Source organism: Ostrea edulis, chromosome 7 (genome assembly GCF_947568905.1).
Source record: "Ostrea edulis chromosome 7, xbOstEdul1.1, whole genome shotgun sequence".
Classification (NCBI taxonomy): Eukaryota; Metazoa; Mollusca; class Bivalvia; order Ostreida; family Ostreidae; genus Ostrea; species Ostrea edulis.
The window spans coordinates 15,617,002-15,632,168 of NC_079170.1; the positions used below are offsets into that span (position 1 = coordinate 15,617,002).

Here is a 15,167-nt window from a genome sequence, read left to right on the forward strand (position 1 = left end):
AAGCGAAGTCTGGTGCCACTGAGTTGGGCTGCGGTGTCCCCCAGGGATTGGTCCTCGGGCTCGTTCTGTTCAACATCTACACAGCATCCCTGGGGGGGGGGGCTTCTCAGAAAGAACAATGTCTTGTACCTCATGTATGCTGGCGATAATGAACTGTATATCAGCTTTAAAGTCCAACAGGCCGCTCTTGTAGTCAGTCAGATGGAGTCTTTCTTGAGGTCAGTTCAAACCTCAATGGCCCAGCATCACCTCAAGATCAACACAGACAAGACTGAGGTGCTAGTGATATCCTCCAAACAAATGGCCTCTAAGCTGCACATACCATCACTGCAAGTAGGAGACGACTCTATCACTCCTGTTACTAAGGACACGGCGGAGTATTAATTTAAAACACAGGCAATCACATCGCTTGGGGTCGAATTTACTATGATATAAAGAGTACTCTTTAATAGTAAATTCGACCCCAAGCGATGCAATTGCCTGTGATTTAAAAGAGAAATGTGAAATTATATAAACATTTGTAAGCATTTAAAATGTAGTACTTTAACCTTGAACTTGAAAACACCTCTTCCCGAAAAGACACTTACAAGAATAGTTTAGAAAAGAAAATAATTTATTGTGTTTGTATTCTACATTATAACAGAGAGAGAGAGAGAGAGAGAGAGAGAGAGAGAGAGAGAGAGTGTGTGTGTGTGTGTGTGTGTGTGTCTGTGTGAGAGAGAGAGAGAGAGAGAGAGAGAGAGAGAGAGAGAGAGAGAGAGAATGGTTATGTAAATGAATTTGTCCAACCTTCCCAGGCCTCATCAATGTATTCCTTGTTGGTATTTTTATAGATATTTATTCATTAATATCACGCATAGGTTTTATGGAGGATATTAAACCATTCAATGAAATACTTCTATTTGCACATTCAGGGGCGGATCCAGGAATTGCCCTTAAATCCACCACTGACATAAAAGTTAAACAGTATTTTATTATGATAATTTATAAAAGGGTCGGACAGTAAGTACTGCCTGTATATAAGTCCTCTCCGTAGAAGGTTCAAGGTCATACAAACTTTAGAATATATAAATACAGTATTACATAAAAGATATAATGATTTGAACAATGCAATTTTACATAGGTAATTTATGACATGACAGACTGTAACTAATTCTAATACAATAACGTATAGAATTTATTTAAAAAAAAGTTTACACTTTACTCTAATTGTAGTTATAGATATCATAAACAGAGGACACAAAAATTGACATTTCATACTATTGTATAAATAAAGTGTTTAGTTTGTAAAGGCATCAGAGTTTTCACACTTTCTGTTCTCACATAAGATCCAAGTAAGAAATCTCCTTTAGAATATGTAACATGGATGTGGTTCTTATTAAAACAGAAAGTATCAAAATCATTTAAAATGTCTAGTACCATTTCACAATCCTACAGAACATGCTCAATAGTTTTAGTTTCATTATTACAAAAAGTATATATGTCTGTATCCTTAATTTTAATTTTACGCAAAAGGAGTTTGTTGATAAGATTTTGTGGTATATTCGAAATTGAAATCATTGAAGTTTTTTATTCTTGGTAAGCGTAAATCAAATGGGAGAGGAAAATATTATCCCACTCTTCGTCAAACGAATATAGTTAAGAAAGTACTATGAAATTAAAAATGATTTATCATTATGTGTATTTTGATTCCAATAAGGATTTGTAGATAAAGTCAATTTGGGGTCTACGGTCTACTTTTGGATTAATTTTTATATTTACACTATTTAATACTGCATATACATGTATATCCATGCAATAGAAATTAAATGATGCTCGGTATTTTGAAAAGTAAACTGCATTTAATACGATGTCTTTAATTCGATTGTACAAATTTCGAAACGGCTATCTAGGATTCATTATCAATCAACTTAGTCATCTATTTGCGCTGATGCGTGACTGAAGACTTAGGTACACTTGTACCCTGTTAGTTTGTTGCTTTGTTTATTACCGAGTACTCGACTATCGCTCGACTAAAGCCGCCGAGTATTCGACTAAGTTATCCCGGGTAAAATTGACATCCCTACTTTTATTGACATAAAAATTGCCATCCCTACTTTTAACCCATTTTACTTTTGATATATGAAATGAAAGAGGGTGAGTAAACCATGTTTAATCCACTTTTTGTTTTTACAAAAATGTGTATTTTAATGTGCATTTGAAAAATACGAAGTCATACTCCAAATTGTTTTTGATGATTGTACAAAATATCGATCGTTTTCAGTTATTCTTTAACACATTGTAAACTGTTGTATATATATGCAGTGGCGGATCTAAGGATGGGGTTATGGGGGTTGTATCCCCCACCATTTAATTATTTCTTTATTTATCATATTCAATTTAGGTATAAACTTCATAGATAGTTTTAAGGATGTATGCTACACCAGAGAAATTTGATATGAGAGTGGAGGATATGTTTACAACATGTACAATATTTTGAAATTGAAAACTTTCAAATTTACTTTATTTAGTCAAAAAATGCAGTTTTAGTAGAAAGCAGTCGGGGGGGGGGGGGGTTAAAACCCTGCTGGACTCGTACCCACAATGTACAGTTCAGCAGTCAACGTGCTAACCTACTCAGCTTGGCTATGGTTTTGTAACGAATAGACAAATATTGCTGATATATCTATTTTCATCCATGTTTTAAAAGGGATTCAGCCATTATGACGATGTAAGAGTACATCCTTAATTTAAAAGATAAATAAGTATGAATACTATTAAGAGTAAAAGTATAAATTTTTCAACGAAAGAATTTATAATATCCCATCTAATGGCAATGACTAGTTATTTCAATCCTTGAAATTCAATGATTTAACTCACATTTTGTGAAAGGTAACATTTTTATATTAAAGATATGGATAGACATTAATTGTGAATAATTACAAAAAACGGTGAACATTGAACAAAAATTATCTTTAATTACTTATACTTATGTTAAATTATTTGAAGATGGATCTAATATAAGTTCAACTATTACAAAACTATCACTATTTGTAAATTCAATATTCTCAAATAGTTGACACTGACGTCACGCACGGTACATTTACATAAGGAAATGCTCCCGTAACATTTACACAGATGTGTATATTTTGCGGATTAGTTCGGTTTTACATATCTGATCTTCAAATTATTAGCCTATCTCTAAGGGTCAAATTCTATTCTTAATTTGAATTGAAGCAATTTTTATTTATTTGTTGAATTTATCCTACCTTCTATCATTAATTCGTTTATGGATATCTTCAATGACTTGAAGATAGGTCTTAATTTGAAAGGGTAACTTAATAAAATTTCATGACCATTTCTCTTATATGGAGACAATCACATAAATTTATGCATTACTTCCACTTTCAAACAAATACAATCACATCATATCCCCATGTAATACATGTATTTTCTACTTTCATTTAACCAAGGCTTCAAAACTCCATTGTTTGATTTTTACTTCCAAATTTATTATAATTATCACACAGGCTGTGTATCTCCAGACAAGAGAGATAACTCTAAATTTCAGCCTTACGTCTCTGGGACGGACAGATACAAAATTGTTGTCAGGTGACATACCAATCAAGACACGCAATTCAACATACAGGGAAATGTAATGCTACAGGTAACATTAATGATTAATTACTGGAAATGGAAGAATATTTTGTCATCCGAATGTCGATTTCATCCATGCATTTGATTATTTGGAAGAGAAAAACGAAGATAAAGATAAGTGAAAACTAGAATTTTCTAACGTCATGAGTGGCGAGCTTTATCTTTAGCTATTCAGGGCGCAGGAGTTTGAAATTTTATCAATAAAGTCAATAAAATTCACTTGATTGACCAAGCCATGGGGTATGCGTTAACTAACGTTTACATTTATATGATCTTTATTAATAATTTTCGACATTTAGAGAATTAAAACTAGAGTAGGAATCAGCACAGGCACCTGAAGTGTGGATTCTTGCATAGATCTCATGTACATACCCCCCTCCCCCTTTCTAGAACGAAATTAGATTTATACAGAACCAATAATTTATCCAAAATATTATCACCCTCGTAAGTTGTTCTGAATAGTCGGTTTCTACCTTCTGTAAGCTTTTGAGATGAGAACTTGTGAGCTAGATACTAATATGTATTAGTATCTCACAAGTGGTCATCTCAAAAGCTCGCTAAAGGTAGAAACTGACAGTTCAGAGCGACTTATGGGGGTGATAGGTGGGAAAATAACATATTTTGGATAAATTATTGGTTCTGTTTAAAAATAATTTCATTTTAGAAGGGGGAGGGGTATTGTACATAAGATCTATACAAGCATCCACACTTCAGGTGCCCATGGGAATCAGCTGACCAGCTTTATCTTAAGTTAAGGGGCGTAAAGACCTACTCCATGGACAATGATGTGCATATCGCTCGGTCAAAACATTTGGAAAGGGTAATATGAAGGAGATAATTAAATAGTTACTTTATAATTAATCAAATAGTCTTTAGAAAAACTGCTAATTTATAAATATGTATAAATTAATATATGGATATATTATGGTAAAATATAGACATACAGTAGAGGAAATATACTAGCATAGGAGTTATTGCCCTTGACAACATTTTTATACCCACGCAACGAAGCTGCAGAGAGTATATTGTTTTTTTAACCATCCGTCAGTCGGTGAGTCCCTTTTTTGTCAGCGCAACTCCTTTGAGACTGCTCAACAGAATTTAGTGAAACTTTGTAATTAATAAGGACATACTGTGTAGATGTGCATATTCCCAGGAAATTCTGATTCAATAATTTTTCTGGGAGTTATGCCTCACTTGAACTTAGAGATTTGAGCCCGTCTGTCCTGTTCTTGTCAGCTCAACTCCTCTAAGACTGTTCAAAAGAATTTTATGAAACTTTCTAGTCAAGGGGGTACTCTACATCATCATAATGGCTGACTTCATTTTAAAACATAGATGAAAATATGAATATCAACAATATTTGCCTATTCATTAAAAAATTAATCATCTAGCAGTGTAGCTCAATAGGTTAACACGTCGATCACTGAACTGTAGATCACATGTTCCAGTTCAGCAACAGTCTTCACGAAAACATTTAAAACTTCCTGGCTAGTCGGACCAGTGAACTGTCTGAATTTACTGGCCCACAGTGAAATTTACTGACCCCCCCAAATTTTCATAGTACATGTTTAGTACATACATTATGGAATGCATTGTAAAACTGTACAATTAATTTACTGAAATTATGCTTATTACTCATATTCATATCCACCCTAAGACATCCTTTCTGTCGATACGAGAAAAACAACACCGTACACAGTATTTTCTCTCTCTCTCTTCGCCCGCAACAACAAGACTACAAATTCACGTATTTTTCACAAACATGAAAACAGCCTTTTTGAAAACTTTGACCTTGCTTATAACGTTTTAACTGTAAGTGGTGGAGCTTTGATATTTCACATGAGTATTCTTTGTGACAAGACCTTTATGTTGGTACTAAACCTTTTGACCTTGACATTTGACGTACTTTTAATTTTTTTTTTACATTGGTCATAACTTATAAATGGTAAATATTAGAGCTTTCATATTGTACATGAGCATTTCTTGTGACAAGATCTTTCTACTGGTACCAGAATATTTGTCCTTGTGACCTTGGCCATCTTCGGAATTGGCCATTATCGGGGACATTTGTGTATCAAAACACATCTTGGTTTTTTTTTAAATGAATATCGATCGAAGTTTATTATATCTTTCACATTTCAAGCATTCTTTGGGTAGAATGTGTCATCTAAAAGTTAAAATTTGTGACTATGCAAAATTAAGATGCTTTATATTACAAAATTAATATTTCACTGGTTTGTTTGTATTATACATAAAAAGGCTTGAGTCTTTGTTTACACAACACAGATTTAAGGCTAAAGTATTGCTTTTATTCTTGTATTAAGAAGGTCAAAATTTTCACCGTCATTAATTAAATGAGTTATATATTTAGCTCACCTGAGCTTTTCTGATCGCCTCTTATATGTCGTCTGTCTGTAAACCTTTTACATTTTCGACTTCTTCTCCATAAGCACTCGACCAATTTCAACCAAACTTGGTCAAAAGCATCCTTGGGTGAAGGGCTTTCAAGTTTGTTCAAATGGGTATGTCAGATGGGGCCACAATAGGGGATCAAAGTTTTACATACAAATAGATAATGAAAATCTTTAAAAAAAAATCTTCTTCTTAAGAACCACTAAGCCAGAAAAGCTGAGATTTACATGAAAGCTTTCTGACCTAATGCAGATTTCAGTTTGTTCAAATCATTGACAAGGGGGGATCAAAGTTTTGCATGAAAGCTTTCTGACATAGTGCAGATTTAAATTTGTTCAAATCATACCGCCAGGTTTAGGATGGGGCCACAAGGGGGGGGGGGTCAAAGTTTTACATACAAATATATGGAAAATCTTTAAAAATCTTCTCCTTAAGAACCAATGAGCCAGAAGTGCTGAGATTTACATGAAAGCTTTCTGACACAGTGCAGATTCAAGTTTGTTCAAGGTGTGGTCCCTGCATGGGGTAGGTTGGGGTCACATACAAATATCTTCTTATCAAGAAACATTGGGTCAAAGAAGTTGATATTTAATTTACATGAAAGCTTTCTGACATAGTACAGATTCAAGTTTGTAAAAATCATGGCCTCCAGGGTTAGGTTGGGGCCACAATAGGGACTAAGGTTTTGCATGCAAATATATATGGAAAGTCTTCAAATATGGGCCAAGGTGACTCAGGTGAGCAATGTGGTGCATGGGCCTCTTGTTAATGTTTCAATCAAAAAAAATTTTTTTAAACATTAAAAATAACTCATTTAATTAATGACGGCCAAAATTTTGACATTCTGAATACAAGAATAAAAGCCTTAAAACTGTGTTGTGTAAAGAAAGACTTGAGTATTTTTATGTATAATACAAACAAACCAGTGAAATATTAATTTTGTAATATAAAGCATCTTAATTTTGCATCTAGTCACAAAGAATGCTTGAAATGTGAAAGATATATATAATAAACTTAGATCAATATCCATTTTTTCAAAATTTGTCAATCAGTCCTTTTAAGCTTGAGCCAAGGTGACTCAGGTGAGCGATGTGGCCCATGGGTCTCTTGTTCTGGGAGTTACCATTCATACTCGACTATAAGTTGATTGACTATAAGTCAGTTGTATTTTTTCCCGATTGTTTTAGAGGAATTTTCAATTGACCTGCTTGTAAGTCGGTACAGTTTTCTTCCAAATCCGTTGCCAATTTCAGATAAATATTCTTCGCATTTACCTGTATTTCCAAGTATGTTAAGGGGTACGTGTGACATCAATATTTGATCTTTAATTAACAATTAATTGAAACAAATATAAAATCATGCACCCTATAAACACTTCTGTTTTATACATAAAGTAATTTAAGTTAGGTCTTCCTTTCCCACTAAGTTCCGACCTTTATAAATGATTACCTTTGGACTAAATCACTTACCGTACTGCATTTCCTGATAAAAAAAATTACCGAGTTTTCTAGGACTCACTTATAAGTCAGACATAGAGTTTTGGACCAAAATTGAAGTCCCCAAAATCCGACTTATAGGCGAGTAGCTACAGTATGCCCCAGTTATCTTAAAATTTCGAGCCTGTTCTTGCAGTAATGCATATAGCATTACCATTCATTATGTGAGGCATTGTCGAGCAGTGTTGGAGCATATACATGTATGTGAGCTTGCTCACTTCTGCTTTCCTTCATTTGTATAAATTATTTATAATGATTATCTATGGAAATCATAATTTTTTGGTACAATGATTAGTTTACCATTTTTTATTTTATTTCATGCAGTGAAAGGTATATTTCTATCATGCACAAAGTTTAATTAGAACAATAAAGATTTTTGTGAAAACCTATGACATCACATGAGGATTGATTTACCTTAAATAGTAACTTTATAATTAATCAAATAGTATTGTTTTACATTAATTGACTTTTTTAAATATTAGTAATGGAGGAGAGGGGGGTGCTAGCTAATACAAGAACTTGTTTCAGGGGAAAGGGTATAATTATATCCCATGCAGCTAATAACTCGCACAATGCAGGTTAAAGCTTGAAACAATTTAAGATCAAAAATTCAAATCTTTTGGTCTCCCTCAAATAAAGTACTTGTCTTATACTAAACCAGTTAACAAACTCCGCTCTGTATGATCGTGGTGAATGTGCATACCTCTGATTATGAGCATTCGGAAGCATTTGAAACTTTTCCCCTTAAAATCTCATTTCTTTTGAATTTCAGCAAATTAGATGACTTTTTTGTTGATCATACCAAGACAATTAAGCAACAATTGGGCTTCCATTGCCTCTGTCTGATAAAGTTTAGTTTGATTTTTCTTTCATGAAAGTCCTAACTGCAGAAATTCAGCAGTTTTACCCTCTAATCATCATTGTCATCAGAATTTCAGAGGAGTGTTTTGCACTCCTTTGACATTATGGGAAAACAGTAATTACATTAATTGCAAATAGCCAGGCCTGAAACTTGGACTCTATCAGATTTACTTAAATTGTGACTGCTAAAAAACCTGAAACTTATGCTTGAGATTGTTAGGGCCCCGCATGAATTGCAGGAAACCCTATAGTAATCACATTGTCCGTCCATCTGTCCGTCAACATTTTCTTTGTGACACAATAACTCAAACAGTTTTTATCATACAGTTTTCAAATTTTGTACAAAAATACTTTACAATAAGAGGAAGACGCCTATAGATTTTGGGATCATGTCACTTTGTCTGTCTGTATGTATGTCATCATCTTTGTTATTATGAACACTTTCTTTGTGACACGATAACTCGAACAGTTTTCATCGTACAATTTTCAAATTTTGTACAGAAATCACAGGGGCTTGTTTATATTTACACAAGGGAGGAATCCAGAATCCCAAAAATCGCTAACTCAAATTTTCATTCGTCTTTTTTTAGCTCACCTGAACCGAAGGTTCAAGTGAGCTTTTCTGATCACATTTTGTCCGTCGTCTGTCTGTCTGTCCGTCCGTCTGTCTGTAAACTTTTCACATTTTCGACTTCTTCTCCAGAACCACTGGGCCAATTTCAACCAAACTTGGCCAAAAGCATCCTTGGGTGAATGGCTTTCACGTTTGTGCAAATGAAGGGCCATGTAGCTTTCAAAGGGGAGATAATCACAAAAATGCAAAAATAGGGTGTGGTCATTTAAAAATCTTCTTCTCAAGAAGCACTGGGCCAGGAGAGCTGAAATTTACCTGAAAGCTTCCTGACATATTGCAGATTCAAGTGTGTTCAAATCATTGACCCCGGGGGTTGGATGGGGCCACAATAGGGGATCAAAGTTTTACATACAAATATATAGGAAAAATCTTTTAAAATCTTATTCTCAAGAACCACTGAGCCAGAAAAGCTGATTTTTACATGAAAACTTTCTGACATAGTGCAGATTCAAGTTTGTTCAAATCATGGCCCCCGGGGGTAGGATGGGGCCACAAGGGGGATCAAAGTTTTACATACAAATATATAGGAAAAATCTTTAAAAATCTTCTCAAGAACCACTGAGCCAGAAAAGCTGATTTTTACATGAACACTTTCTGACATAGTGCAGATTCAAGTTTGTTCAAATCATGGCCCCCGGGTATAGGATGGGGCCACAAGGGGGGGAATCAAAATTTTACATACAAATATATAGGGAATAACTTTAAAAATCTTCTTCTCAAGAACCACTAAGCCAGAAAAGCTGAGATTTACATGAAAGCTTCCTGACATAATGCAGATTCAAGTTTGTTCAAATCATGGGCCCCGGGGTTGGATGGGGCCACAATAGGGAATCAAAATTTTACATACAAATATATAGGAAAAATCTTTAAAAATCTTCTTCTCAAGAACCACTAAGCCAGAAAAGCTGACATTTACATGAAAGCTTTCTGACATAATGCAGATTCAAGTTTGTTCAAATCATGGGCCCCGGTGGTTGGATGGGGCCACAATAGGGAATCAAAATTTTACATACAAATATATAGGAAAAATCTTTAAAAATCTTCTTCTCAAGAACCACTGAGTCAGAAAAGCTGAGTTTTACATGAAAACTTTCTGACATAGTGTAGATTGAAGTTCAAATCATGACCCCCGGGGGTAGGATGGGGCCACAATAGGGGATCAAAGTTTTACATACAAATGTATAGTTAAAATCTTCTTCTCAATAACCACTGACTCAGAAAAGCTGATATTTAGAAGAAAACTCTCTGACATAGTGCAGATTCAAGTTTGTTCAAATCATGGCCCCCGGGGGATAGGATGGAGCCTCAAGTGGGGGGGGGGGTAAAAGTTTTACATACAAATATATGGAAAATGTTTAAAAATCTTCTTCTCAAGAACCATTGAGCCAAAGAAGTTGACATTTACATGAAAGCTTTCTGACGTAGTGTAGATTCAGGTTTGCAAAAGTCGTGACCTCCAGGGGTAGTTGGGGCCATAATAGGGACTAAGGTTTTACATGCAAATATATATGGAAAGTCTTCAGATATGGGTCAAGGTGACTCAGATGAGCGATGTGGACCATGGACCTCTTGTTTGTATTTCAAGGACGTTAAATCTAAGAAGCCCTATCTCGATCGATCGAGGAAAGATCATAGTTTGTAAAAATACCTAACATCTTTTTGCACCGGCAATAAATATGAAGAACCAATGCATTTTCTGTCGTTTTTGAACCACAGGAACTTTTCCTCAATCACCCAAAATAGAGATGCGTTCTCATTGGTCAGTTCAATTCGCTCTTGTGCTCTACTATCGGGTCATAATGTTTTGATCGCCGGTGTTGCAGGCACAGGGAATTTTTTTTTTATTAAGAAATAATCTTTAAGAATGTTATCTGCTCCCAAACGTGTGAGAAAAGCTAAATACATGGTCTATGTATGGGGTATGATACTCAGGTGACCGAGAGGCCTTTCAGTTTGGGTTTGATGTACAATTAAATTGACCAATAAGAACGCGTTTTCTATTTTGGGTGATTGATGAAAAGTTCCCGTGGTTCGAAAACGACAGAAAATGCATTGCTTCTTGATATCTATTGCCGGTGCAAACGTATATTAGGTATTTTTACAAACTATGATCTTTCCTCGATCAATCGAGACCAGGTTCGTAATATTTAACGTCCTTGAAATATAAAAAAAGACAAATGAAAATTTCAGTTAGCTAATTTTGGGATTCCGGATTCCTCCCTTGTGTAAATATAGAATAGACAATGTCAAATTTTAATAAGACAAAATTTTGTGAGGAGCCCCTGTGGGTAAGGTCCACATTTACTATGTGAGTATATTGATATTTGCTTATGAATTTTTTTTTAGCGCATACATGGTATGGCTAGGAATAATGGAAACTTTCTCACCTATGTATGTAAAGGCATATTCTATAAATTTCTATTTTTAAAAATGTAGAACATTTTTATCAAATGAAAACGCATAGAGCCCCGATGTCAGAATTTCCTTTTCCAAGACATCAATATGTCAAGTTCATAATCCTTTTAGAATAGTATGTACCATACTTTGTACCAGTTATCCATTTTGAATCCTTATTACAATGGGATTTAGTTGTACTCTGTTAATTGCGTTTGAGTGGATGAGTGTGTGTCAAACAGAAGTAATTTAATTTTGCATCAGTCTCACCTAAATATGGTTTATGATTCCCTTTTCACAAAATGGTATTCCAATGTATCTTTGAATATTATTAATTCTAACGGTTATTACCAGTCCCAAACATTGCTATATCAAATACAGAAGTCACTTTCCTCTAATAACCCTCAGCGGGGCCCTTGCTGACCGTGTCAGTTTTCTAGTTATTTTGTGAAATCCAAGCCAGGGTCTGGTGAATGAGTTACATTCAGTAAGCTTTAGCTAAGCTGAGGCCTGTTCAATCAGATCGATTATCAAAATTAACCTTTAACATGCTTAAGTTTTAAGTTCCGTTGTTACAAGTAAGTGAAAACATGAGATCAAAGTTAACGACAGAGATTAAGAAAAGCGAATGTCAATATATTAAACATTCACCGAGTCTATGACACAGTTTGGAAGATTTAGTGTTATATCAATCTAATTAAAATTAGATCCTTTGATCCGTTCACGTATATCGTAACACCTTGTGTATAGTGATGTACGTGTTATATACGATAAAATTTAGATATCCATAATATCTTTGAATATTTTTTATGTAACAGGTCTAAATATAACTCTCTATCTAGTATACTTATCTAATTAAATTTGTAATACAATTAATAAATTTCATATTCTTCAAATTGTAGAATATATAGAGTAGCCATGGACCCCCGCCGCAGTGCTCAAGATGTCGTCCGATGTGACCTTTGTGAGACAGCTATAGTACAGATGTACTGTGATTTCTGCCACGTCAATCTATGTATTACCTGTATAGGAAAACATGTTGCTGATGACTACGACAAACACAAAGTGGTACCAATCCAAAATCGAAAATCAACCTTGATCTATCCAAAGTGTAGTACACATCAAAACAAAGTCTGTGAATTACGTTGTAAGGAATGCGACATGTTTGTCTGTTCCTTGTGTACTGCTGCAGATAAACACAAGGGTCATACATTTTTAATTCTTTCTGAAATCTACAACAAAAGAAAAGCAGACATTACAAAAGATTCAGAGGAGATAGAAAACATTATTTCTCCAACATATGAAGAAGTGGTCACTGATTTAGAAACTCAAATAACCAACTTGGATGGAGAATATGTGAAATTCACAACAGTAGTCACAAAACATGGAGAGGAATGGCACAAGGAAATTGACAATGTCATCAACAAAATGAAAAATGAAATAGAAGAGATGAAAATCAAACACCTGGAAATTCTGAAGAAACATTTGGATGAAATTAAGCAGATACAGTCCCTTATTGAGCAATCACAGATTACTCTGAAGGAAATGGAGGAATCCAATGAAGTGTCTGTGACCATGGAATACAGATCCAAAAACAAAGAATTCAGAAAACTTCCTCCCGAAGTCCGAGTCTCACTGCCTACATTTAGTCCAAACATGATAGACAGTGAACAGCTTTACAAGTCACTGGGATCTTTGATACCATTATCATTTACGACAGATGAAAATGGCTACACACTGAAGAAAGCAGAAACCTCACCCAAAGAACTGATGGATGAACCAGAGCTTGTCACTACAATAAATACTGGGTATGAAAATCTCCGCAATGTCACCTGTCTGAGTGAAGAAGAATTCTGGACAAGTGCAGAAGTCAGTGATATGAAATGCTTTAATGTTCAAGGTACAGTTATCAATACAATCAAAACAAAATCAGGGAAATGTCCAAGTGATATAGCAGTGACAAGTGATGATGATCTAGTGTACTCTGACTGGGCAACAAAGACTGTGAATAAAGTGAAGAGTGGACAGATAGAGGAGGTGATCAGACTACAGGGCTGGAAACCCGGCAATCTCTGTGTCACCTCCTCTGGTGATCTCTTGGTTACCATGCGCAGTGATGATCAAACACAATCCAAAGTTCTCCGTTACTCAGGTTCCACAGAGAAACAAACAATCCAGTATGATGATGAGGGTAAGCCTCTATATTCAGGAAATGCTCAATTTAAATACATAAGTGAGAACAGAAACCTGGATATATGTGTGGCTGACAGGGAAGCTGGTGCAGTCGTTGTGGTCAATCAGGCTGGAAAACTCCGATATAGATATACTGGTCATTCTTCTACTACCAAAAACAAAGAATTCATACCGCGGGGAATCACAACAGACAGTCGGAGTCAGATCCTGACAGCAGACTGTAATAACCACTGTATCCACATCCTGGACCAGAATGGACAGTTCCTCTGCTATATAGATAACTGTGATCTGAAGGATCCAATTGGTTTATATGTGGACAAAAGTGACAACTTGTTTGTTGCTGAGTATGTCAGTGGAAATCTGAAGAAAATCAAATATCTACAATAAATACTATTCTTTATATCCAAGTTAGAGACTTAATTCAAAGTATTGAGGTAAATGTTAAAACTTCTTTCATCTGCCAGGATGCACAGGAATTGCGAAATCTCAATTTCAGACAATTCACTCTAGTCACTTGAACATGTTAAAGACCCAAAATAATACACAGGACATGTCTCTGGGGCGTCTGCAGAGTTTCAGTGATGATACTGTTTGTGTAATGGTTGTGTCTGTAGATAACAGGGAGCTGACACACAGTCTACACCCACCCACCCTCTTTTTTTTCTCTCTCACTCATGATTCATTGGCTGAATGAATAACTTCTTTTATAAATACAGAGCTATCATAAATTGATAATATAAATTATTTCAGTAAGTTAGAAATTAACGTGGAAAGTATATTGTTTGATTTCTGATTGTGTAATTCATAATACAGACCACAGTCTGTGTAGATGTCACTCCACCTGAGATCTATATTTAAATGTTTGAATGACAAGCAGCCTACTATTTTGGGGGTGTTATCTTAAAAATTGGGTCTCTAACTACTGTCCTCTCTAGATATTATCTCATTGACACTACTTAATTCTCTAATGGATGTCCAGCTTCTAAAGCACAGCAAATAAGAAACCTTATTAATAGCAGATACATCTTATTGGCAAACTTCTTATATTTGTTACACCCCCCCCCCCCCACCCCTATCCTTACACACACAAACACACACATGGAATTGGGGGTACATGTATCTTGGTCTCATGCTGTCTATCCTTTGGTAGACTTTTAAAAAAAAATCTACTATTAATTTTGCCTGATGGTATTGTTATTGTTTAGAAAATTCTGAATTTTATTCTATGTAAAGTTTTAAACCTGTTCATCTTTTTCAGATTGACTCGTTTTATTTTGATTAGACATGTGATTTTTTATCGATATCTTTATCAGCACATTCTGTCAGTACTATCTTGTGTATGTAACACAGAAAGATAAAATGTTTGTACTTGATACTGAGGTTTGTAATGACAGTGGTATGTAGTGACCTCAGTTCAGGTCATCTGGTCATCATTTGAAACATACCATGTATTTCATGCATCTAGATCATGTATTTGAAGATCAAGACGTTCATGATATGATAACTGTTTATTGAAGGAAAGTTTTAAATCACCCCAA

The 15,167-nt window shown here is 35.0% G+C and overlaps 1 protein-coding gene across 1 annotated transcript; it reads left to right on the forward strand.

Annotated features, from left to right (window-relative positions):
* The first annotated feature begins 3,562 nt into the window (after window positions 1–3,562).
* On the forward strand, window positions 3,563–14,034 carry LOC125657414 (E3 ubiquitin-protein ligase Midline-1-like). Its single transcript, XM_056143469.1, has 2 exons — window positions 3,563–3,646; window positions 12,339–14,034. Exon 2 carries the CDS (start codon window positions 12,355–12,357, stop codon window positions 14,014–14,016), a length of 1,662 nt encoding a protein of 553 aa, XP_055999444.1. The 5' UTR covers window positions 3,563–3,646; window positions 12,339–12,354; the 3' UTR covers window positions 14,017–14,034.
* Window positions 14,035–15,167: the final 1,133 nt, after the last annotated feature.